This window comes from Nyctibius grandis, chromosome 1, assembly GCF_013368605.1.
Source record: "Nyctibius grandis isolate bNycGra1 chromosome 1, bNycGra1.pri, whole genome shotgun sequence".
In the NCBI taxonomy this organism is placed as follows: domain Eukaryota; kingdom Metazoa; phylum Chordata; class Aves; order Nyctibiiformes; family Nyctibiidae; genus Nyctibius; species Nyctibius grandis.
Genome location: NC_090658.1, coordinates 42,342,507 through 42,365,882, shown reverse-complemented (window position 1 = coordinate 42,365,882; position 23,376 = coordinate 42,342,507). Strand labels below are relative to the sequence as shown.

At 36.1% G+C, this 23,376-nt stretch overlaps 1 protein-coding gene across 1 annotated transcript in view; it reads left to right on the top strand.

The window, feature by feature from the left end:
* The window catches only part of FMN2 (formin 2), a 163,396-nt gene that overhangs the window by 128,420 nt on the left and 11,600 nt on the right, over nt 1-23,376 (top strand). The window contains exons 15-16 of the mRNA XM_068395923.1: nt 2,007-2,058; nt 18,307-18,456. Coding sequence (XP_068252024.1) covers nt 2,007-2,058; nt 18,307-18,456 — 202 coding nt within the window. The remainder of the gene's footprint in view (nt 1-2,006; nt 2,059-18,306; nt 18,457-23,376) is intronic.

The window sequence follows — 23,376 nt, the reverse complement described above, 5'->3', positions numbered from 1 at the left end:
TTTCCAAGCATTGTTTAAATGAGAGGAGTCCAAATTACATTTTTCAATAATAGAATTATTTATTTTAAAAGTTGTATCCACCAATACTTAGTGAAAGTGTTAATGCAGAATTAGACATTGGATCTCCCTTCATCCAGGGAATTTGTGTGCAGTTTCTTCTCTCTTGCACCATATGGTTTTACAAGTCATACCTTGACTTTCAGGACTGAAGCATGAAGAGAAAAAAAAAATTAATGAAATTCTGTCAAAGCTGCCAGGTTTCACCTGGTTTCATATCCAAAGCAAGGCAAGGCTTTCAAGAAAAACTATAAGTCAGCCCAGATTCACTCAACACTGGCCCAGGTTCACTCAAAAGGGTTGTGAGCCCTCACAAACCTTTTGAAGAATCTGGGCTGAGTTTCAAGTTAGTATTGAAACCTGTAATCAGGCAGGCTTCACGTGCTCTTGAATTTCCTTGAGAACATTTACCCAGCTCTCCCTCAAGTTTTCTGTGGTTTGCTGGAATTTTTTCACTTTCAGCAAAACAATGATGGAGCCCGAGTCTTCAAGTAACGATTACTAAATACATTGTTTGCTGCTGCAAACATCCAGGCCCTGCTCACCCTACTCAGCAGACTACATTAGCACTGATAAAAAGCATTTGCAGCATCAGATGTAGTTCTGATCCTTGCTCTGACTGGGGAAATAATAGGGAAACTCCATTTGTGTATCTTTGCTACAGATTTCACATGTCTATTTTAGTGTATGTTTGTAAAGTGCTGTTAATTGGAACGTTCTAACAGAAAAATAGCAGTTATCTTTGTTACATTGCCTTTTCATTTTTGCCAAATTTAAAATCAGGATTTCCTTTTTCAAAGGCAGTGTGTCTACAATGTAGAAAAATAATTTTAATGAATTATTATGGCAGAGAGATGTAGGGAAAGTGGAATGAAAAGTAGCTTAAGATTTATTTTTCTTTTTTAGATTTCTATTGAATCCTGTACCACTGACATTTGTTTCCAGGACAGTTCAGAGACTCTTCATGTCCCAAAACCCACCGACTCTTGGAAATCCTAAAATTCTCCTTGAAAATTAGCAGGCCAGTAGTCCAGCAGACTGAAAAGGGGAATCAAGTTCCAAGCTAAAAAGCTTTTGGCTGAAGCGTGCAGATTGTAAATGGGATTTAAATTGTGCTACCTGAATGACTATATAAGTACAAATCTCGCCTAAGCACACATGCACAGAGCAGTTTGTACTATCACTTTGCACATTGGTGATGCCTAAGTTAACATGCATGTTCTTGTAGATTTTGTGTATCAGAATGCCCATCTAAGAGAAATGGGTACAAAATAAAATATGAGAGAACACATGGAAAATAGATAATTTTTTCACTAATGTGCGGCAATGACAGTTTTGTGGTTTTAATTTCCTTCACCTGATCACCAAATGATAATTTCTTTCATATAAAAAGTCATGTTTTCAATATGGGCCTGCCACAGCGCTAGTACTTCACTAACAAATGTGTGTACAGGGAGATGGTGTGTGCAGGGAGAGGGAAGAGAGCATTTATTTGTAACTATCACGGAACGTTTAGAAAAGCTGTAAGGCTGAATCCTTCCTGCTCTTCACTCAGCTTTTCCTCCTCTTGGTAGACCAGTTCCCGTATTTGTTAAGTTTTCAGAATCATTCTTTAAGACCTGTTTTTAAGTCACTTTCATGACTTGGTTGTTGTTTATATTACTGCAAGATTTTTTTTTTTAAATTTTCAAAACTTGCTTTGAGGTTTTTTTTTGTGGTTGTGTTTTTTTTTTTTAATAGGGATATCAAAATTAATGTAGTTTTGTTTGTGTGGGTTTTGGGGTTTTTTTGTTTGTTTGTTTTCCTTCTCTTTCAGAATTGAGGTACATGAGTATATCCTCAGGTGGTTTCTATACATTTTATACATGATGTATTTGCAATGAACATTATCCTGAAACAACATCTTTATCTCTCACCTTATAGCTAATTCTTTGAATGTATTTTTACAGCTAAAATAGACCAAGAAAATGAAGAGAAGTCACTGACAGAAGCACATAAAAGGTAAGGAAGAACAATGCAGTAAAACCTTTCTTTGAAAAATAAGTTTTGGTAGAAATTGCTGTATTGGAAGCCAGCATTGTATTTTTGAATAGTGAAAGAAATGCACTCAGAAAACTAAGCAATATTTATTTATTATCAATTTTAATTTTACAATTAGGAAAAAAAATGAAGCAATATAGACACACAAACTACCTTTCGAAAAATATTGCACGTGACTCTTGTCTCGGAAAATGCATGTACCTGATGTAAGAATAAATTTACAACATACCATTTGGACTAAGAGAAAACTGTTCACACTACACCAGAATCATGGTGATATGACAGAAGCATAGTATTCCCCAGGAAACTATTATTCATTAGGTACCACTTCCTGTACTTATAAAATGTCTGCTTTAAAACATAGAATGGAAATCTGTTTTTTTAATATAGTAATGATATGCATAATTAAACGTGGCTTCCTTTGTAGAATTGCTAATAGATCTTCAAATATTTTTTTGTGGCAAAAAGCAAAATACCTCATTAAATTTCATTACAGATGTGTGCAGCTGAGAGTTTTCAAAAATGGGAACTTCACTGCATTGCACAACTTGTGGTTTCTGCTGATTTTTTGGCAGTGTTCTCCAGAAGCAGCGCTTAAATAGGACAGATTTTTATCTGTCCCAGTAAAAGACCAAAATATGACACACACCATTTATAGTCCAGATTTAGTGAAACTGACAGTTTACGTTTGTTTTCCTTTCACTAAAAATAGCATCTTCTTTTTGGGCTAGCTACAGCTTCCACTGAATATATGCTAATGAATATATTCATTATATATTCTCAGAGCTGGGAAGTCCCTTGATAGGATTCCAGTAAGATATACCACTATAAAAGGTGCTAGTTCTTACTATGGTTCGTTAGCCATTCTATGACCCCAATGCCCAAATTTGTTACCTCCAGTAATGCCACTGTGCAGCTGACATCTTTCCTGGTACAGCACCACAATTTCTTTCTATTCCCTTGGGCCATGTACTAAAGGTAGTACCGGAAAAGGAAGCCAAGGGGAGAGTGGATATTCCTCTGCCACAAGAAGCTCCCTCCTTACTTGTAAGGAGATGGTAGGTCCTTGAGTTGGGACATCGGTGATGCGGGATCATGATGGATAAAATGGAACAAAGGGAGTATTGCTTTGGCTTAGTATCATACCTCTTGCTCAAGTATATGAAAGGCATTCCTGACATTTCTTAGGTTTGTTTAACTGCTGAGTTACAAATTCTTATCCTTAAAAATCTCCTTCACAATAAAACTTTGAGAGAAGAAACTGCTCTTAGGAGAAGATATTTTTGTGATCTCTGACTGCTCTTTTAGGGAAACTATTTCTACTGTGGAAAATGGGTTAGATTACATGTCCAAAACTGAAAGATATCTAAGGACAAGGGGAGTCTGCAATCTGTTCAGAAATCTTGTGACTTGTCACTGTCTTCTGGTGTCTAATTCACTCTCCATTCTTATATTTTTCCCTGACTGCACTGGAACCATGATATCAAAAACTTCCTATTGGAAGCATCAACAATATGGGGGAAGAAAGCAAACTGCTCCCTGGATTCTCACTCAGCTTGGTCTGCTCCTTCTGACTTGTCCTAAGTCTTTCTTCTTCCCCTATGTTGAGTGCAGCAGCTCCTTTTACATAGTACTTTGTCAAAGAAGAAAATTCAGCTTCATTGTTCGTCTTTACTGTGAATATCTAGGAAGGATAACATCATCTTTTGTGGCACACATGAGGAATTACGCTAGGACAACATTAGGACAAAGTGTTTTTTTACTGTAATCTAGGCTACATCTCTCTTTCTTCCTTCCACCTTCCCACTGAAATTCTTAGTCATATTAGTGGTATTTCTTAAAATATCAAAGACAGTTTCATGGTATAGTTTTAGTATTATGTGTATTTATTTCACTAAGATCTTTAATTTGGCTTAGAAATAAAATGCTTGGGATCTTTTTTGGTGGTGTGTGGGTGAAAAAGAAGATGAGAGCTTAAAAAAATAAATAAAAGATTAGTTACATTTGGCTAATCATAGGTAGAAGAGCAATGCATAGGATAACTAGACAAGCAAGTAGTGCAAGGAAAAGTGATGGATTAGATGGAGCAAAATTAATGTGATTAATGTGCTTGGATTTTCCTTTTTGAAGTGGATAACTTCAGCCTGTCTATAAGTTCAGGTCTACCCAACGATAGTATTTCTTTAGCTTTCAGTAAAAACTACAGATTTTTTTTCTTTTCAGTTTGGATACAAAATATTAAAGCTGATATAAAAATACGAAAGTCTAAAAGAAAAGCTCTTGCAGCAGTAACAACAAAAATGTTTCTAAAATGAATAATGATTTGGGGAAAATGCAGCAATGTGTATTTTAGAAAAGCTCAATTGTGCAATAGATGAGCTGAAATGGAAAGTTAATCTTCCACACAAAATAAAGACAAAGAAAATGGAATGTCTGCTCCACGGACTCCATAGAGTGTATAGCTGTTCATTTGTCACAAGTGAGAAAATGTTTAATCGGTTTTGAAATGATGCATTCTCTCTTTATTTATCATGTTTAGTGACTTTAAGAGTGTCAGTATGTAAAGTGTTTATCCAAGGAATGGATTTCTGGCACATGGATAAAATGAAAAGTGAAATGTTTAGCTCGCAATAGGCATATGTTCCAAGATCTCCCTGACTAAGTATCCTGAGATGAGAAGAAAGCACACAGGTCTGTGTTTATCTAGCTTACGCCAGCAGACAAGGAAGGCTCCAGCCTGGTATTAACACTGGAGTGACATGGAATGTCTTCACCAAACCCCAAACAATTACATCATTCCCTTAAGAATATTGATAAAGTGTAGTAAAAAAGAACCTGGCACTTTCCAATTAGATCCTTGTTGCTAAATACTTGAGAAACTGTGAAATACTTGACAAGTTAAAGTAAAAACCACTGTTTTGGGAGGAGGGGAAAGAAGTAAAAGAGGAGAGGAGAGGAGGAGAAGGAGCGTAAAGAGATGCTTCTATATTTTAGGAGTCCACTATTTGGCTTTTTTTTTTCTTTCAGATTATGTTCTCTGTTCTAAGATGCATAGCTATATGCTCAATTCACACAGCTGTAAATAACATTTAAACAACTTTAAAATTTAGTATCTTTGAAAATTAGGAGATACAGCACACTTTCCACCAAGCAACAAATACGTTCTCTGTTTTCTGTATTTCCATTTACTTAGCTTTAAATGTCTCTAATCTTTCAAGATGTGATATTCTTTAAGCAGGGAGGAAAAATTAGAAGCACGATTGTTTCCAGGTATGCTTAATACAATTTTAGAATGAGATAGAGTTTGATCACAGTATCCACAGCAAGTAGGAACCAAGATTGCATCAAAGTTATTGTCAAAAGTAATATGATAGCTCATGTCTTATTTACTGTGCTAGGATAAAAGGTAATAGCAGCAGCAGCAATATAATCTTGTTCGCTTACAAACAGAAATGAGCTAGTTACTCCTCTTCTTGCACTTCATTCCTGAAGAAAAGAAGCAATGGCTAAACAACCTGACTAGAATTACCAGAAACAGCATTCAGTGAAGCTGAAGGTCCTAACTCTGCCTCGTTACCTCTATTCAGCTGAATATCTATGAAGGAATAGCATGTAGCTTTATTATTTTCTTATAATACCCTACCCAGTATTGAGTTCTGATCTCCTTGGAAGGCTTCCAGATTAGGGTCTTTTTTTAGAAGAAGAGAAATCCAGATTATAACAATGATCTTTCTTCCACTTAAATAGTTAAGATGATCTTTTTCTTTTTCTTCCCCTCTACCTGCAATGATTCATCTCTTCTTGGAATAATACCTTGGGAATCATTCACAAATTGAACTGGATATGTTTATTTTAGACCTGAGACACGGATGATCTTCAATTCTTCCTGCTATCTCTCAGTCAAACAATGAAGCATCAGACTCTAAGTTCAGTGCAGTAGCACTGAAAACTTCTCAGTTTATGTTTGCTGATACTGCACTCATGTTAGAGGCAGTGCATGCTGAGAATCTCTTAAGAACACTACAGACCCTTTTATTTTTAATATTTCAGATAGTATAACTCTGCTTGAAGTAATAACATAGGTCACTAAGACACAACACTCGCATATAATGGTGCCTTGATTTGGGGGGAAACCGTTCACCCTTTTTTCCTGCTGTGATGCCTAATGAGGGTTGGATAGACAGAAATGCTGCTCACTATCATGGCTTTGTGTACATCACTGATTTTAATGAATCTGAGAATTTAATTTATTCTTTAGTAAATCTCAATGCATTGTGAGAATATATATTTGTTTTATAAGAAGTCAAACAGAGGACTTTCTGCCTGCTGACATAAGTATCAACTGGGGAATTTAGGATGTGTGTGGCTGGGTATGGAACACTCCTCTTCCCATGTCAAGATATTTTTATTTGGTTTATTTTATAATTTGCTTCCATTACTTGCACATTCCAGTGACTTTTAGCTTTTAAGTGCTTCCCGAGTGCAGCCTCCCAGGCACGTCTTCTGTTTTCAGGACTTTTAATAATCCATTTAGCAATGTGTTGTTGCTTTCTTTGCTGTAGCAACAAATGACATTAATTTTGAAAAGAAATGTTTACCTTAATTCCCTGAAAAAAAAAGAAGTACTGACACAACACTCACAGACTTCCATGGGCTTCACTGAACATGAGACTTGGGGAGGAACAAAGCTTTACACCTGCTTATGAGCTGACAAGTTGATGACACTTAAAGAAACAGCAGACACTATGGTACAATGGCACTGCTGAAAAGCAACACCTAGAAATGTAGCACCTAAATCTGGTAATCCTTTAAAACAGTAAATGTTCCTTCCACCTCACTACCCTCCACACAATGGTTTGGATTGTTTCCAAAAGTGAACTATAATGTTAAAGTGAAAATTGAGTTAACGATTGAAATAAAGTGGTGAAAAGCTCAGAATGGAGAGTGGTATGTAGTTTAAAAAAACCCAGCACAACACTTTTAACTGAAAGGCAAGAATATGCTGTTGGACTCCATCTTTCACTACTCTTCGGCCATTTATCCTTTGTTGGTTCCTTTACTGTTAGGTCTCTTCTCTCTGTGTGGGTCCCAGCATGCAGACTTGAATTGCTCATGGCAAAACATTTCAGACTGTAGGTATACATTAGTTGCATCAGCAAAAAGTAAATACTTGGTGAGCAAAGGAAATGTGTATAGAAGCAGCTTACAGACTGTTGAACAGATTGGATCATTCTAGTTTAGTATCCTGTCTCTGACAAAATATATGTGGGTAATTGATCTTTCCCTGAAAGATGAAGTCTTTGTCCTTTTCTGAAAAATACTGGCCAAATAACTGCAAGTCCTTAAGCATTTGCACAATTAATTTTTGCCTGTAAAAGCATTATCTTTTGTTTTAAAGATGTTGGGCTGATTGCTTAAAAACACAATTTTATTTTATTGGTTTTAAATTAGCTTGCATTTAATGGCATTCAGTGCTAGTATGAAAAAATGGTAATGTAACTTTTAACAGACTAGGGTACAATTCAGAAATCTAATATTCTGCAATGTAAAGTCATCTTTATGCGATTTATTCTACAGTTCTTAAGGTGCAAATAATTTAAGGTGCAAATACAGTTACAGAGCTAAGTAACACCCTGATAACAATACAGTTAAAATAACTGGGGACTTATCATACCCCAAACTAATGCTATAGCATTAAATTCAGGATTTTAAAAAAACCTAGAAGAATCATGTAGCTAATAAAATTAATGAAAAAAATACAGAAATTAAAATCTTGAAATGTGGCACATTGTTTTGACTCCCAGTTTATGTCCAGCAGGTGGTTTCACTGAGTAGACCTCAAAATTTCAAGATATTCCTCTTAAAACGGAAGTAAAACACTTGTGTATGTGTGTGTACATGTGACTAACTCCAGTGCCTCTCTGTTGTGCATCAGCTTCTGATGATGTTCAGTACATTTTTTTCTTTCATCTTATTGTCTACCTGGGCTGTTAAATTGTTTCCTAAGATCTTCACAGTATAGTGTTCGCATTTGCAATGACTGTGACTTCAATGTGGAAAACACTTCTGGTTTTACTCTCTTATGTTGATTTGCCACTTCAGTTGTTGCTTTCTTCCTTGCTGCATTTTAAAATTTACTTTAAGGATTATTATATTATATTGCTGTTGTCATGTATATGCAAACAGAAAAGCAGAACATCAGGGATGTGGTTTAATTAGGTCACAGTTGCATTAACTCATCTGGGAACTATCCAGTAATAACTTGTACAATGTAAGTCATTCCTTCTGTAATAATTTCCAGTTGATGGAGGGCTGCCATCAGCCCCTCCAGAGTATAGGGCTTGCCTCAGCCTACTGCTGAAACCCCACTGTGCTCATATATGGAGATTAAGTGACTAGGAAAAAAAGTGTTGCCTCTTTACTCTTCCTTGGTTTGTTCCTTGGCCTTGTTGCCTTGTTTCTTGTCTTCCTTAACAAGCCAGATTCAGAAACAGCTTTAGTGAGCCAGATTCCTTCTGCACTGTGTCTTAAATGAACACTTCTCATGGGATAACTTGCACCTGCTTCTTAGAATCATAGAATCGTTTTGGTTGGAAAGGACCACTAAGATCATCAAGTCCAACCATTAAAACCTAACACTACCAAGTCCACCACTAAACAATATCCCGAAGCACCACATCTACACATTTTTTAAATACCTCCAGGGATGGTGACTCCACCACTTCCCTGGGCAGCCTGTTCCACTGCTTGATAACCTGTTCCATGAAGAAATTTTTCCTAATATCCAATCTAAACCTCCCCTGGTGCAACTTGAGGCCATTTCCTCTCGTCCTGTCACTTGTTACCTGGGAGAAGGGACCGACACCCACCTCGCTACAACCTCCTTTCAGGTACTTGTAGACAGCAATAAGGTCTCCCCTCAGACTCCTTTTCTCTAGACTAAGCTACCCCAGCTCCCTCAGCCGCTCCTTGTTAGACTTGTTCTCCTAGTTCTTTTCTCAACTGCCGCCTGAAAGATGGTTCTACCTTAATCAGTCTGTTGAGGAGGTAAAAGTTCCTTCTCCACTCCAAAGGAAACAACTAGGGCAATGGTCACCCCAGACTAAAAACACCATGAAGCCTTTGTGTAATCCTTGGAAGGGATGGGAACAGCTCCTCCGGACATGAGAGAGTGTTCTTAAGCCAAAGGAATATGGTTTCTTTAGCTTTGCTTGGATGTGTAAATATTGATGATTCACATATCCAGAGTGATATGTTTATTTATTACAACCTTTCCATCAATTCCAATGGCTGCCACCTTTTCATTTAAACTTGATCCTTACAGAAAATGCTACCCATTTTTCTCTATTCATCTAAACAAAGATACTGTCACTACTATGAAGAAAATGTATTGGGATAAATTGGGAGTTCAATCATCAATTTGAATGCATGTAAAGACCTTTTCAATCTGACGCTTCATCAATCCAAATTTTGAAGTCTTTCAATTTACTTCATGGGATTTTGTTATAATTGACTCTAAGAATATGAAAGCCCCCATGAACATTTCTGTCTTCTCCAAAGGCTGGCTTTCTTCCATTCATAGTTGTGCTGGCTTTTGATGATATTAGGGAATGCTGTGTTCATGCATGTTAAGGAGAGAGCTTTTGCACATTGAATTAAGTAAGAACACGCTTCACAGCAGCCCCGAAGGGTTAAGATGAAACTGCGTCATAAAACATTTAAAATGCTGGGAGATTCTATAATACCCCAGTATTTCAGAGCATTTTTATTCTATAATTTTCAGAGAATAGAAATGGGAACCAAGTTTGACTTGAGCACAAAAATAGAAAGAGTACATGGCAATACTCCCAATCAGACCTGTAGATTCATTTCACTTGTTATTTTTAGAGTGTGTTTTTGTAAATGCACATGTCTAAAATTTAATCTGTGCTGGATTATATTCTTAGAGTGTGGGTTAATATTATATGTACATGAAATCTGGTTTCTGTCTAGATATCTAAATAATCTCCTCTAGGTTTAAGGCAAATTACTTCTTATTTCGTTAGATAAATCTGACCTTGACCCTGCATGAATTTCAGTTATAAAAGTGAGCCATACCATGGGAGCAGGCAGATTGCAAGGCTGAGGTTGGCATCAATAAATTGAAAAAAAAATAATAAAACTTTTCACACAGTATTTAGTACACAACGGTTACACTACCTCCACATGTAATTATAACCTCTTTAAGTAATGATGATTGCTCAGAAGGCCTCCATTTCATTACACAGTGCAGGTGAGGCGTTTTAATAGAAACATCTGGAGATAAATTGGGCTTTAACGTGAGGCATTTAGCCATTTCTTACAGCACTGAGACTAGCAGCTTGTGTGTCAGGTAACTGATGTTGAAGTTTTCTACCACTGTATTCTGTGTCTACTGGCACCTTATTATTTCTTCAAGTTCAACTGGCCAAGGGTTATTTAATGTGTTTGAAGCTCATATGTTAATCTTTTTAAGAGAGAAAAATAGTTTTCTCTTGGATATGTTACTGGGCCTGACTTTCCAGTGCATATAATTACATGACATTGTTTTATGCATGCTAATATTATATAAGCCCCGTTTAGCACAGAGCTATCCATGTGTCTACAAAACAGCTTAGCTGGCATACATGGGCATGATACCCACACTAACATATAATTAAAAACATTAAAATCCAAGAAAGAGAACCTACATGTTCATGTAAAGTATGCAGATTATGCTGGATTGCAGCTAACACCAATGCATCTAGGGAACTGTAAATACCTCAAGCCAAGTTTTTGAGAGGAAGTTCGAACCTGTTTAAAATTGTCATTTTTAAATGACAGCAGAAAGCACATGCAACTTAAAAATGTATTAGAAGAGTCATGCTAAAAGAATGTTTGCTTTTTTCTCCGGCCTGGTAGAATACAGTTGTCAGAGACAAAAAAGAACGCAAGGTTAGCCATGTTTCTAATGTATTATCTCAATTTATATTTTAATCTGAATAATATTCTTGAACAGAGACATAACCTTTAAATATGCATAACTCAGTTTGGATTCTCATAAACCCCAATTACTGAGTGAGCTGTGGCTGACAAATACTTTGTACATGATATAGTGAAGGTAACAAAAATACCTCTAACCTACATTTCCTGACCTTTGATTTTCAGATGGCTGGAGGCTGACTCAGTCTGTGCAGAATGTTTTTTTAAACACTGTATTTTTTGTCATCAGAAAATTTCTGTCTGCCAAGACAGCTCCTTCCTGCTTGTGACATAATTTAGCACCTAATCCTATGCCACCTTAGATGAAAGTTGGCATTGTTGTGTCAGCGGAGCATTGCTTACATCAGAGTAATGCAAAAAAAAACCTGACCCAAGCCAAACCCAAACATATAGAGGAACCAGGTTGTAGCCTAGTGTTTTAGAGAAGAATGAGAAAAAAGCAGGAAGAAAAATGAATAATAAAACCAGAGAAGGAAAATCTTGAATAACACTTTTAAGATGTAGTGTTAACTGTGATCCCTGATAACCTAATGTTTCCAGAACATATAAGCAACAAGAAGTGATTTGGCAAATTTCTTCATCGTGCCCAACTGATATACCTTAATCTGGACCTGATAAAATTAATTTCTAAAATAAACAGATTGTGAAAATCTCAGTGCCCAAATTCACCTTCCAACAAAACTATAATGTAAATTAGTTATGGCCATATAATTTTGCTACTTTGCTACACCTATTATGAGCGTCTTTGTTCCTGAAAGACAGGACTAACGAAATACACACCCATTGAATGATGTAAATATAAGAGCTTGGAATAACAGTTTGAACTGAGGTTGAAATGGCAATCTGATATGTGAAGTTTTTATTCATTGCTAACTCCATGAGTTCATCAGGCCTCTAAAAATTTTAGTTTCCCTGAAATATTTGTTTTAAGTGCAAGGTTATATTCTTAATACCTATTGAATTTAACAGTCTGTATCACAGTATATGCTCTGCTTCAGTTACTGGGTCTGCTGCCTTCAATGTATGGCATAAAGTATAAAATATGTAAGTTGTGCATTTATGTTACTAATCAGTGATAACACTGATCATTGTTGATGAATATTAAAGCTGTAAAGCATTCCTAGTATTGGGGTGGATCAAAATTCTCATGAACAAGGCAGACTGGCCTGTCAAAAAATAATTTCCTGTTCTTCACATTAGATGCTTTTTGTTGGATGTTTGCTGTGGGAAAAAATGGTACCTCAAAGGTAGAGGGATTTTTTTGTTGCTGTTGAAGCTGTTAATTTTCATCTAGTTGGAGCAATAAAACACTTTTCTGTTTAATATGAATTTATAGGAGGCAAGGGACTAGAGGGAGATGACTTAGGATTCAAAACATTGCAAATGTTTGGCAGGTTTTTTTTAGAGGAAAGGAAAAATCTCTTGAGACCTTTGTTTTCTAAGGAACAATATTACCAAATCCATAGTTACACAATATAAATTGGCAAATGAAAGAAGTGATTAATGATTCTGGCAGCTAACTTAAGCTGGCATATTATCTCAACTTTCTTTTTAATATAAGAAAGATACTGTTCTTCCTTAAAAAAAAGGGGTTGGGGGGAAGGACCCCAAGAATTTCTTACCAATGTTTAAGTACTAGATATTTTGAATGAACCTATGTTCATTTTTATATTTTCTCACTTCTAATTATGCAGGACAAGGGACAGCACTGAGGAGAGGCAATGATAATTTACATCACTTCCTTCACCTTTTTTTTAAAGTTATAATGCAGAGAAGACCCTCAACAAAATATGTCAATAGAAAATTAGATGCTTCTTAAGATGCTGTGCACATTAAGTTTCCTCACAGCCTTGTGCTGTCTCAATAACCAGGATGCTGGTTCTGTTTCATTTTACATAATTTTGTGTGACTTTCTTAAACTGCTTGGTATTCTGTTTTAAGACTAACTCTCATTAATGCTTTCAGATGTTTAAAACACACAGAAAATACCTACAAAGCCTTTTCCTCTTTATAAAACAAAACAAGAATGAATATCACAATTCATATGATTAGCTTTTCCAGGAAGCAAGTACTGTTACCTATGTACTGTACTCATCTTCCCTATGTAGTCATCAATTCAGGATCAACACTCTGAACAGGCTTATGTGCCTGCCAACTCAGTTTGGCTTTAAATATAATTCATGGCAGATTTAAAGTAGTAAGAGGCACATATAGTCTTTTCTCCCTTTTTTACCTTCTTTCTTTTGGTAGACTATGCTTAGCTCTACATTTTGCTTGTGACTTTAATCAAACTAAAATGTACCTTAGCAGCTCCTGCCTGAGTCAGAACTGCTTCTGAAACACAACTGCTTCACAAAAATAACACAGTACCACCACTAAGACTACCTGTTCTTAATCTCAAATGTACATAAATGATGCTTAACAATTTATAAAGCCAAACCCAAGTAGTCAAGTTTATCCAGTTTCGAACTTCAACCAAAATACGTAATCTGTTAAACAGTACAGAATCTCTCTTGCAGAATTGTAGAAACATTTTTTTCTGCTTTTAAATCCACATTGAAACAAATCCTTACTCTTGCAGGTGATTTAGTTTGCTGTATAGGGAAACCAGACGCGTGAGTGTTTGTGTGTATTCACTGTTTCTCAGAAAGGTCAGCCAGGGCATGTCTGTACCTACGGTTGTTTTGTTGTTTGTTTGGCCAGGGACGCCTGATCAAATGGTGCTGAGATGAAACTAGTGCTGTTCTTGCTTAGTATTGTTGATTTGTCTCTTTATTACTCTTTTTTTTTTTTTTTTTAAGCAAAAGAAGTATTTTTGTAATTGCCAGCTGCTCTATTTCTCCTCTCCTTCCTTTTGCTTGACCTACAGCATACATTCATGTACATACATGCATGTGTACAAACGTATGTTGTATGTGTTTATAAACTGGCCAATGCATTGCACACGGCAGACTTGAATCTGAGTCATTGTCTGCAACTGCTTGCTAACTGGCTTCAGAATGGAATGGAAAAAAAATTGAATAATCCATAGCTGTTCTTAAAATATTCCTAATGGATCAGATCTATCAGCTAGAAATGCTGTCAATGAGCTATTTGCAATGTGAATGGCTTCTTTTTTTTCTCATATGATTAAATTTGGCTTGGCTCTTACTGCATCCATTCCTTCCTTCCCTCCAAGTAGAAAAATCATTTACATAGTCTCATAGTGGTACACAAGGGAGCACACAGAAAAGTCCAGTGATTCATTCATCACATTTGAGTAAGCAGTGAGTTCAGTCATCTGTCTGCAGTGATTTTTCTGAATTACACAAACACTTGAATCAAGGAAATTAGAAGATGAGAAAAGGAACTATCTATCTTGATCTTATTTCCTTACTTCCTTCTCAGGGATGAGCAACTCTTCCATTGTTTTGAGAGGTTTAATGTTATTTCATTCTCCTTCAGGGCCAGCATGAGCAATATGAAACCCAACCTGAAATCTGTGTAAAGAATTCTGGCTTTTGCCATGTCAGGATAAGACAGGGGTGTGAACATCGCTGCCTTATTTTTAATCATGCTTGAAAAGTCAGGCTGTTTAAAGCAAAGCCAGTGACCGCCTTTACCTCTTTTTAATACCTGAAAATAACTCACATGCCTTTCCTTCCCTCGTCCATGACTGCTCTCTCTTCTCTAATGCACATTCTTTTCTTTTAAGACACTTGCTAAGAGTACAGAAAACTAAGAACCATTTCACTTGAGAAATGAGCACTAAACAAGCTTTGCAATATCTGTTTGATAATAAACATTTCATTTTACAGATAGGTGAAATGAAATCCAGGGAGGTCAGATGAGTTTCCCAAAGTTGTATGATGTAGAGATTAATTTGGGTATGGGAGCAAAAGCCTTCTGAACTCTAGTCCCTTATTTGATTCAAAACGTCTGTATGCCTGCATATATAGTCAGGAATAGTATCAATCGTATTTGCAGCTGTTTCATTTCAAAATCTGCTGAAGGATCAACAGGAAAATCTGGATAGGCTACCCCACTGAAAAGTACCAGAGAAAAGGTATTTGCTGCCTGGCTGAATTCTGTGAAAGGATGATATCTAGTCTTGGGGTTATGGTGATATCATCCAAATTTCTCTTTGTATTTAAAATGCGTGTCCCCTCCTGGAATCAGCTTTGAGACATGTCTAGTTTGACATATGTAAACATTTCCAAATCAGGTATTTAAAGAGTGTGGTAATATAGAGGATTTATTGCTGTGCATGTTTTATTATTTGATGTATTTGGATTCACTTTATTTGCTTTGTCTTTCACGTGTTAATTATGCCACTTGTACTACAAAAATGACAGCATCAAATGTTTAGCAAGCAGTTTTTCATATGTCTTCTAAATGTACTCTAAGTGACTTAACTGCTAAATAAGGATAGACCTCTCTGGTTGAAAAGAATACAGTAACTGTCTTGACTGTTTGATGTGATTATATAGAAAAAATATTGGATTCATGAAGATTGTGCTCTGCAGTCTTACTGTGCTGCAGCTGACGTCTTGTGCATTGTTGTCAGGCATTAGGAAGGTGTGACATATTAACAATGACAACCTGCTATGCTACTTTCAAACACAGCTTATTTCCCTTACCTCCCAAAATAACTGCCAGGGAGGCAAGCAACCTGGCTGAGCATTATCTTCTCTCTGTAAACCTAGAAATTAAGCTATAGCTGTTAGACACATCTGTATGCATGTGTAAGGTTGTACTGGTTATACAAGTGGTCCTCAGGGAGATTTTCAGTCACCAGAGGAAAAAACATTGGCTATCTCCTTCTGCTCCCAGGGGATAGTTGGAATAATTGAAGAGTAATGGAAGCTTTTGCATCTCCAAAAATGTTAGTGCTGTTTATCTGTTTTTTTGAGCATTCTCCTGTACAGTATGAATTTTATTTTGTCTTGGCTTCCTATTTCTTGGGAGGGAATTCTAGGTCCTTATCTCAAATTTAAAAGCATTGCTTAGGATGGCCATTCACGGTCAAATTCTTTTCACATTATTGTCATTTGTAGAATGGTTTGAAGACACGTTTCTCAGAACAAGGCTTCTTATTTGAACTTCTGATCTTTCTGTGTTCTATAAATAATTAATGGCCTTCATTCAAGAGCTTCCTTAAAAATAAGCCATTGACTCAGCTGATGCCTCCAGATTTCTCTCTTGTACTGTATTCCTCACATTCCTTCAAAAATGTTGCCAGTTCATTCTGAAAAATCAAATGAGCCTTTTATATGGCTTCACCTTTAGTCAGCTCCAGAGCTGTAAGTCTGGGGGAAGGGGCTGGAAGGAAAACCAAAAGATCTCCCTGGTATGTTTGCAGTCTTGCAAAAAGTTGAAAGCATCTGAGAGTAGGCAAAAGTGTAAAATATAGTGCGGCTGACTGACAAACGTCAGGGATATTCTTTTTAAGTGATTCCATGGGACCACAGGATAGATATTTTCCCCAATATAAAACAGTGGGGAAAATGTAAATAGGTAAGTAAAATGGAATTTGTTAGTTTAATCAGTACTATCACTCATCTATAAATCATTTGAAAAAACACAACAAAACCCAGCCACAAAAAAAGACATTCTATTTATTGATCAAGTGCTGACTTACAGAACAGACTGCTATGGTAGGCTAACTGAGAGAGTTGAAGAAATGGTGCACTCAGATAAGATGACAGTTGAGTATCAATGCAAATGGGTTAAAAAGTGAGGATGTTTTTGTCTTTTATATTTTTCTGTGCTGCATCTTTGTTGCTCAACAGCTTCATTTTCCTTCAGCAGATGGAAAAATGAATTACAAATTACGAGAAAAAGTGCATAGAATTTGATTGGTAAACTGATGTTAAATTTTTAAGCTGTAGGCTTTTTTATTTAGAAATAGGATAATTTATGTAGACATCTATTTTTCATGTTGGAGAAAACAACTGGAGTATTGAGTTTTGAGAAGTAGGACAGCTTCACAGAGACTTTGTAAAACTGACCCTTCTGAATGGTTGAATCTTTGTATATAATTGTCACCATTAAATACTTTAAATTATAACAACTATCAAAGCACTCTGTCTCCAGTTACAATAGTCCATGAATGAAGATACAACTTCTGTGACTAAAATGACATTTCCATCCATTTAACCAGAATTTCATTTTTTTCACATAATTAAAGTGATTAAAACTGTGATGTGTGTTTCATAGAAAATTATCATAGGAGTCAATGAGTAGATACAGATCAATGAGCAAAGCATCTACAATTATATTTCAAGAGGCAGCTTTCCATAGAATTTTTCATAAAATAACCAGTTCTCCAGAGGTTTCCATGTTGAGCTCCAGATGAGAAAAATGTTCTTTAAAGCTCCAGTATTTACAAAAAATTAAGCCAAAAATTAGAATGGAATAATAGTTAATCAAGCAATTAATTTTTGAAAGAATTCTTTCATGGCTTTCTATAACATTCCTACATATTTTTAAATTTGAAGTAAAATAGAAGCAATTCAAACTCAGAAATTTGTTAAATTTAATTGCAGTCATAGTCCTCACTCAGTGTTGGAAATAGGACTGTTGCATTTCAGCAGCAGTTCTTACTTGAGGTGTAGCTTTTGTGTTCAATATGCTGCTTTACTTTTGCCGTGCTCAGAAGGGGTTATCAGATTGTTCTTGTAGAGTCATGATGGGCACCTGTTTCCTAGCACAGTTGCTCCTGGCCCAGTTTTCTGTTGCATCATTTCTTGTTTAGTACACAGCAGGTTTGAGTTTTAACATTTCTGTGTAGGTTTCAACCTAAGGCACCTACCCTATTGTCGTAGTATAGATCTAACAGAATTTGAAGAACTTTGTTTATAGTCCTTTATAAGCTTTGACATTATGTTTTGAAAACAGCTTTATACACACAGAAAAGCAGTGTATGGGCAGGTGCGGATGTCTGGATTTGCAGGGCTCTGGACAGTGCGTTCATTTTAACTTTTGAAATGGAAAATACTTTGGTCAAAAACAACCTATGATAAATGCCAGACCCCAACTTTGCTGAAGAATCATCTTATATTGTGTATCTATCTCTATACAAAGAGCTCAGAACTGTTATGTTTTTGTATTATTTTATTTTAGATCTGCTACCAAGAATAATTAAATACCATGTCTGTGTTAAGTAAGGAAAAAAAAATCCGCATCAGTGGGTACTGAAACATTTCCCGTTTTTGCTTTCTTTGACAGCTTTTTGGAAACTGCAGCCTATTTCTGTATGAAAGCAAAAATGGGAGAGAAAGAGGTGTCTCCACATTCTTTCTTCAGTATTTGGCATGAATTCAGTTCTGACTTCAAAGATTTCTGGAAGAAGGAAAACAAACTTATTCTTCAAGAAAGGTACATTTGTTTGTTTGTTCAAAGGCTTTTCTCAGGCAATGTTATTGGGAGCCATCGCACAGAAACCTGTCAGCCTCACTTCATTAGCACACAACCTATTGCACACCTTTTGGAGTTTTCTCAGTCTTTTATTTTTTTTTTAAACAGATTTTTTCTTTTCCTAATTGTCATAATTTTTGAATGGGACATTATAACAATTTGTGCGAAATATTTTCAGTTCCGTTACCTAAACTACATTTTTGGTAAAGCATGTAACTACTATGCCACCGCGAATCCAAGCAATGGGAGACTTGTTTCAGGTCTGAAAGCTGATATTAGCATATTTAGTGAAAACAAGTCAAGACATGAAGACATGACATATTGTAAATATTTGTCCAATGAAGTTGGGAGAAAGGAAGGGGAGCAGGAAGAGAGAAGGAAAATGTCAATTGGCCCTGTGTTAAGAAAACACTCAGACTGAACCATATTGCAAATCACAGCTCACGGACATGAGCACAGGTGGTATATATGGCATGAAGAAATGAGATAGTAGTTTTGAAAAGTTACCCATGCTGTCTGGTCCATGTATGAGAAGAGCTATGAAGTTTACTTTCATCTGTGTACAGATATTGCATTGTGGTCACCCTTTCTTTATAAAAATGATGCCAAGAATTAATTAGATGCTTAAAAAGTAATAAATGCCATATAAGGACAAATTAAACAAATGCAAACATGAAAACTGTAAACACTGTTGTATAATCCTACATCTGTTAGCAACTTAAGTGACCTCAGTATACAGATAATGAAGTTACTTCTGAGCCTTAACATTAACAGGATTGAAGCTTTATGTTCATTAAATGATTGATATCAGTCCATGTTTAGGTAACTTGACAAGAACAAACCTCTTTTTCAAGAGTACTCACCCTATGTAATTGTCACAGACATCAGATTACTAGCTTAGGAAGTCATTGAAAACTTTCCTTAGGCACCTATATGGTCAATGTCATGTATACTATATATGTTTAGTGTAAGTGGATATATTTTGGAGCAGTCTCACAGTTAAGAAAATTGGATTCTGCTCCTATTGCAAGAGTGTGGTGCAAACGTTAGCACAGTACAGCAGTTCTCTGGGGATCTATTTCATTTTACTGACTGTCTGACTGAATTTTATGTAATTAAGTATATCTCTTTGGAATTGAGTTGACAGTTAAATACTATCTTTGGTTTCCTATGCAGGGATTTAGCTTCCAACTTAATAGAGGTTAATTTAATCTTGTATTTTTTTTTTTTTTTAGAATAGGATTTAAGAAAAATGTCCTTTCCAAAATACTAAGATATTTTTCTAAAAACAAACAAACAAAAACTCTCCAGGCGGGTCTCACTGCAAAATATTTTTCTTTAACAGACATTAACTAAATAAGCACAAAACCTCTTCCTCCTATTTTTCTCATACATCTAAAGTTTAAGAGAATGGGATTGCAATATAATCATTTAATTCTCTTTCAGTTCAATGTATGAGTATGCTTAAGAGGATGTCTTGAAGCAGCAGAGAGAAAAAGTGGCTGCCAGCTGGTCGCTTCTATGGGAAGGGTGGTTTTAGCCTGAAAGGAACTGGACACGTATAACCTACAAAATGGCTCTAGGTGCAGGATGTGACATGTAAGGGAAAAGGACAGTGAGAAAGGGCCTGCAGTGGGAAAGGAAACTGGGAGATCCCTAGGAAGAACAGCAAAGAGACCCAAACCCAGGCTGGGAGCTGATGGTAAGGAGGAGACTTTCCCAGGGGGACAGACAGGGCTGTGTAACTGCAGTCCAAGAAGTCACTGAGACTAAGACTGAAAATGATCCATCCTGAAAATCACTGGTAGATTTTTGTTTTGAATTTTAATTTTGACTTGTCTCATCAAGTTTAAATCTTCCTCTTTATAGATTGTGTTTGTTCAGCTGAGGCAGGGTTTAGACTTTGGAAACCTTTGTCTCAGTTTGTGTTCACCTCTCAGAAAAGCTTGGCAAGGTTCTATTTCAGGTCTGGCAAAGTCAAGCTCTCTTCATTGCCTAAATATTAAAATATTTTGGCCAAATTGGCAGTAAGGGGAACAATTTTCCAAGTAAGACAAATTATTTTCTCAAAAATGAAGCATCTTCGGTAAAACAACTGTCTTACCAAAGCCTTTATGCAGAAAATATTTTCCCTCCAATCATAGTTCAACCTGATATCTGAAGTTGTCCTTCAGGCTTTTATTCTTGATTTTACATTTCCACTTTTCTCAGTGAAAGACAAGATGTTGTGATGTGAAGGTGTCTTGATATTGAGAAGTCAAAGGAGAAAAATCTTGATGGAAAAATAAGTGTTGCCCAAAGGTGTAAGAATGTACAATGTAATGGTTTTCAAAATCTCAGCCTAGATTGACAGTTCTGTGGGTGACAGAAGACCGAAATCTGCCTGTTGCCACTGAAATAAAAATTTTTATTCCAAGAAAATTATTTTGCTCTTTAGTTGATGTTTTTGAAAGTTTTTCTGCTGCTAAAGTTGAAGGGCAGGCTAGAACATTAATGGTCAAAGTAACTTTCTGCAGTCTTTCACTGGCAGCAAAAATCAAGTGGCAGATACAGTGAGACTTTTTAAAGTATTGCAGTATGCTGCCTTTGGTGAATTATTTACCAGGTTGCTGCTTCATGAAGCATACTTGAATTATTATAATTAATTATAAAATGAATACTTTATTCCCTTTTCTTTTTTAGTTTGATCATCTTTCTTTCTCACCCCCCATTTGGTTTTGGGTTTTTTTTGCCTCTTCTCCCTCGACTTTAGTGTTTAGTTTAATAAACTTTTATGCTGCAGGCAATGTTTCTAGAATATTTTATATCCCAGTTTCCATATGGACTGTTAATAGAGGCTGTTCCTTATTTAGTCTCCGCAAATATGAGTCACACTCTTTTACAATAATTTACCAAAAGGCTTTTCATAGATGGTATTTCCTAAGGTGGTACTACTCTTTGTTACTGATAGATTAAAAGTGTATGTTTTAAAGAAAGCAGTCAGCCAGTTCTTATTTTAAACACTTTTCACTGGCATTTCAACTTGTATATTGGTTTGCCAGGCATTTATATGCAAAAGATAAACATTGGAGTGTCAGACTTCATATTTCCTTACAAGAAGATGAGGAAAAAAAATGAAGAAAAATGGTGCAAGGTTAAAAACAGATTAATTTTTCTGAAGTTTTCTACTGCTTTCTCTCAGTTCTCTCACTTGAAATAAAGCAGAACTGGAAAATACCAGCTGTAGAGAAAATTATGCATGATAAACTGTTAAAGACAGTAGCAATAAAAAGAAAAATGCACCTGAAAATTACAGTGAAAGTATAGGTCTGCCAAAAGGTTTTCTGAACAGTACTGGTTTTTTTTTTTGTGGTCACACTGCAGTCAAGGCTAACTGGAGCACTCCAATAGAAATTATTATCTGGGTTATTTATAAAGTTCTCAAAAATATTTTGTGGAGGTTGAAGTTTCTGATGCTATGTCTATGCTAAAGATGTATCCTTTTAAGTGAAAATTTTCAAAGCAATATAAATCCTGTCTGATTAAGAAACTTTTTAAAAAAAAAGGAAAACCACAACCATACTTAATGGGTCATGTTTTGAGTTTTTTAATGTTGCCAATATCATTGTCTTTTTATTGTATATTTACTGAGTCACTGGTAGTCTATGCTTTGCATTCAGACTTTGAAAACTCTTGAAAGGTATCTGTCGGTATAGCTTGCACTTTACATGTGATCAGCAAGAAAGCCAAGAAGAGTGAGATATTTTCCCTAATATTTTTTCGATGTTGTCTGAAAAAAAGAATATGATTTTGAACCTTGCAAGCTTCTTGTTCAGCACCATCGTTATCTATACATATATTTCAGTTGCTGCATACCCTGAGATGCATGTTGCTCTCTGAATACATATGTCAGATAATGCACAGCTGCAGTGACAGCTATGTAAAAGTCTCACCTTCTTAGGAAAACTCTTAAGGGATCACACCACTAATATTCAAATGCCTTTTTGTCTCCTGTAGTGAGAGCAAGTGTCTCGTACAAAGTGACTTATAAATACATTAACTGTTTTCTCATTAATCCCTGTCTTTATTTCACCCCTGCGCTGGTTTCTTTATATTTCTCTGGTAGAGATATTCAATGTTAAGTGCACTATTCCAGTCTAGCACTTCTGTGAGAGCAAGAAGTATTTTAACTTTTCTTGACATCCAGCAAAGGCCTACAGAACTGTTGCCCAGACCCTACCGCTTTCCTAGGAAAAAGATAGCCTGTCCTAGGAATGAAAAGTTAAGAGTTCATGAGGCAACACCTAAAATAACCCTACAGAGGGACGTCTTGAAAAGTTATGATCAATTTAAAAAAAAAAAAAAGTTAAGCAACTGCTGGGTGTGGCAATCAAACATGGAATTTGAGAATCCCTGGTAGCTAAAAATACAATTATCAGAAAATCTCATATTGGTGTGGACAGCAATGATCCATCTTTAGGACTACAACTTCATTTTTTCTTTACGGCCATAAAATACACCTTGGCTCATTACAGTAAAAAAAGCAGTCAGTCCTTTAAGAATTTTTATGTTGAAAAGTTCCATTGCTGTCAAACGTTAAGGTCAATATCATTAGGCCTTAGATGCCAGTTCAGATCTTACTAGAAACAGGTTGATAATAAGGTGGAAACATGTTTGTAGGGCCACAGTTCCACCTTCCAGTTTCTTTGGGTACAAGTGAGGTACTGACAGTCGTTTGTCCACTCCAGCTCTCGACACGTTTCCATTTCTTCAGATTGTTTGCTGTTCCAGAGGGCCTTTGCAACCTTGCAAAGATTTACCTAAACAGGGGAAAGTAAGTTGTATTTCTAGATGGGGGGGGGAGAGGCAGGGAGAGAAAGGCACAGATATAGGAGCCCTGTA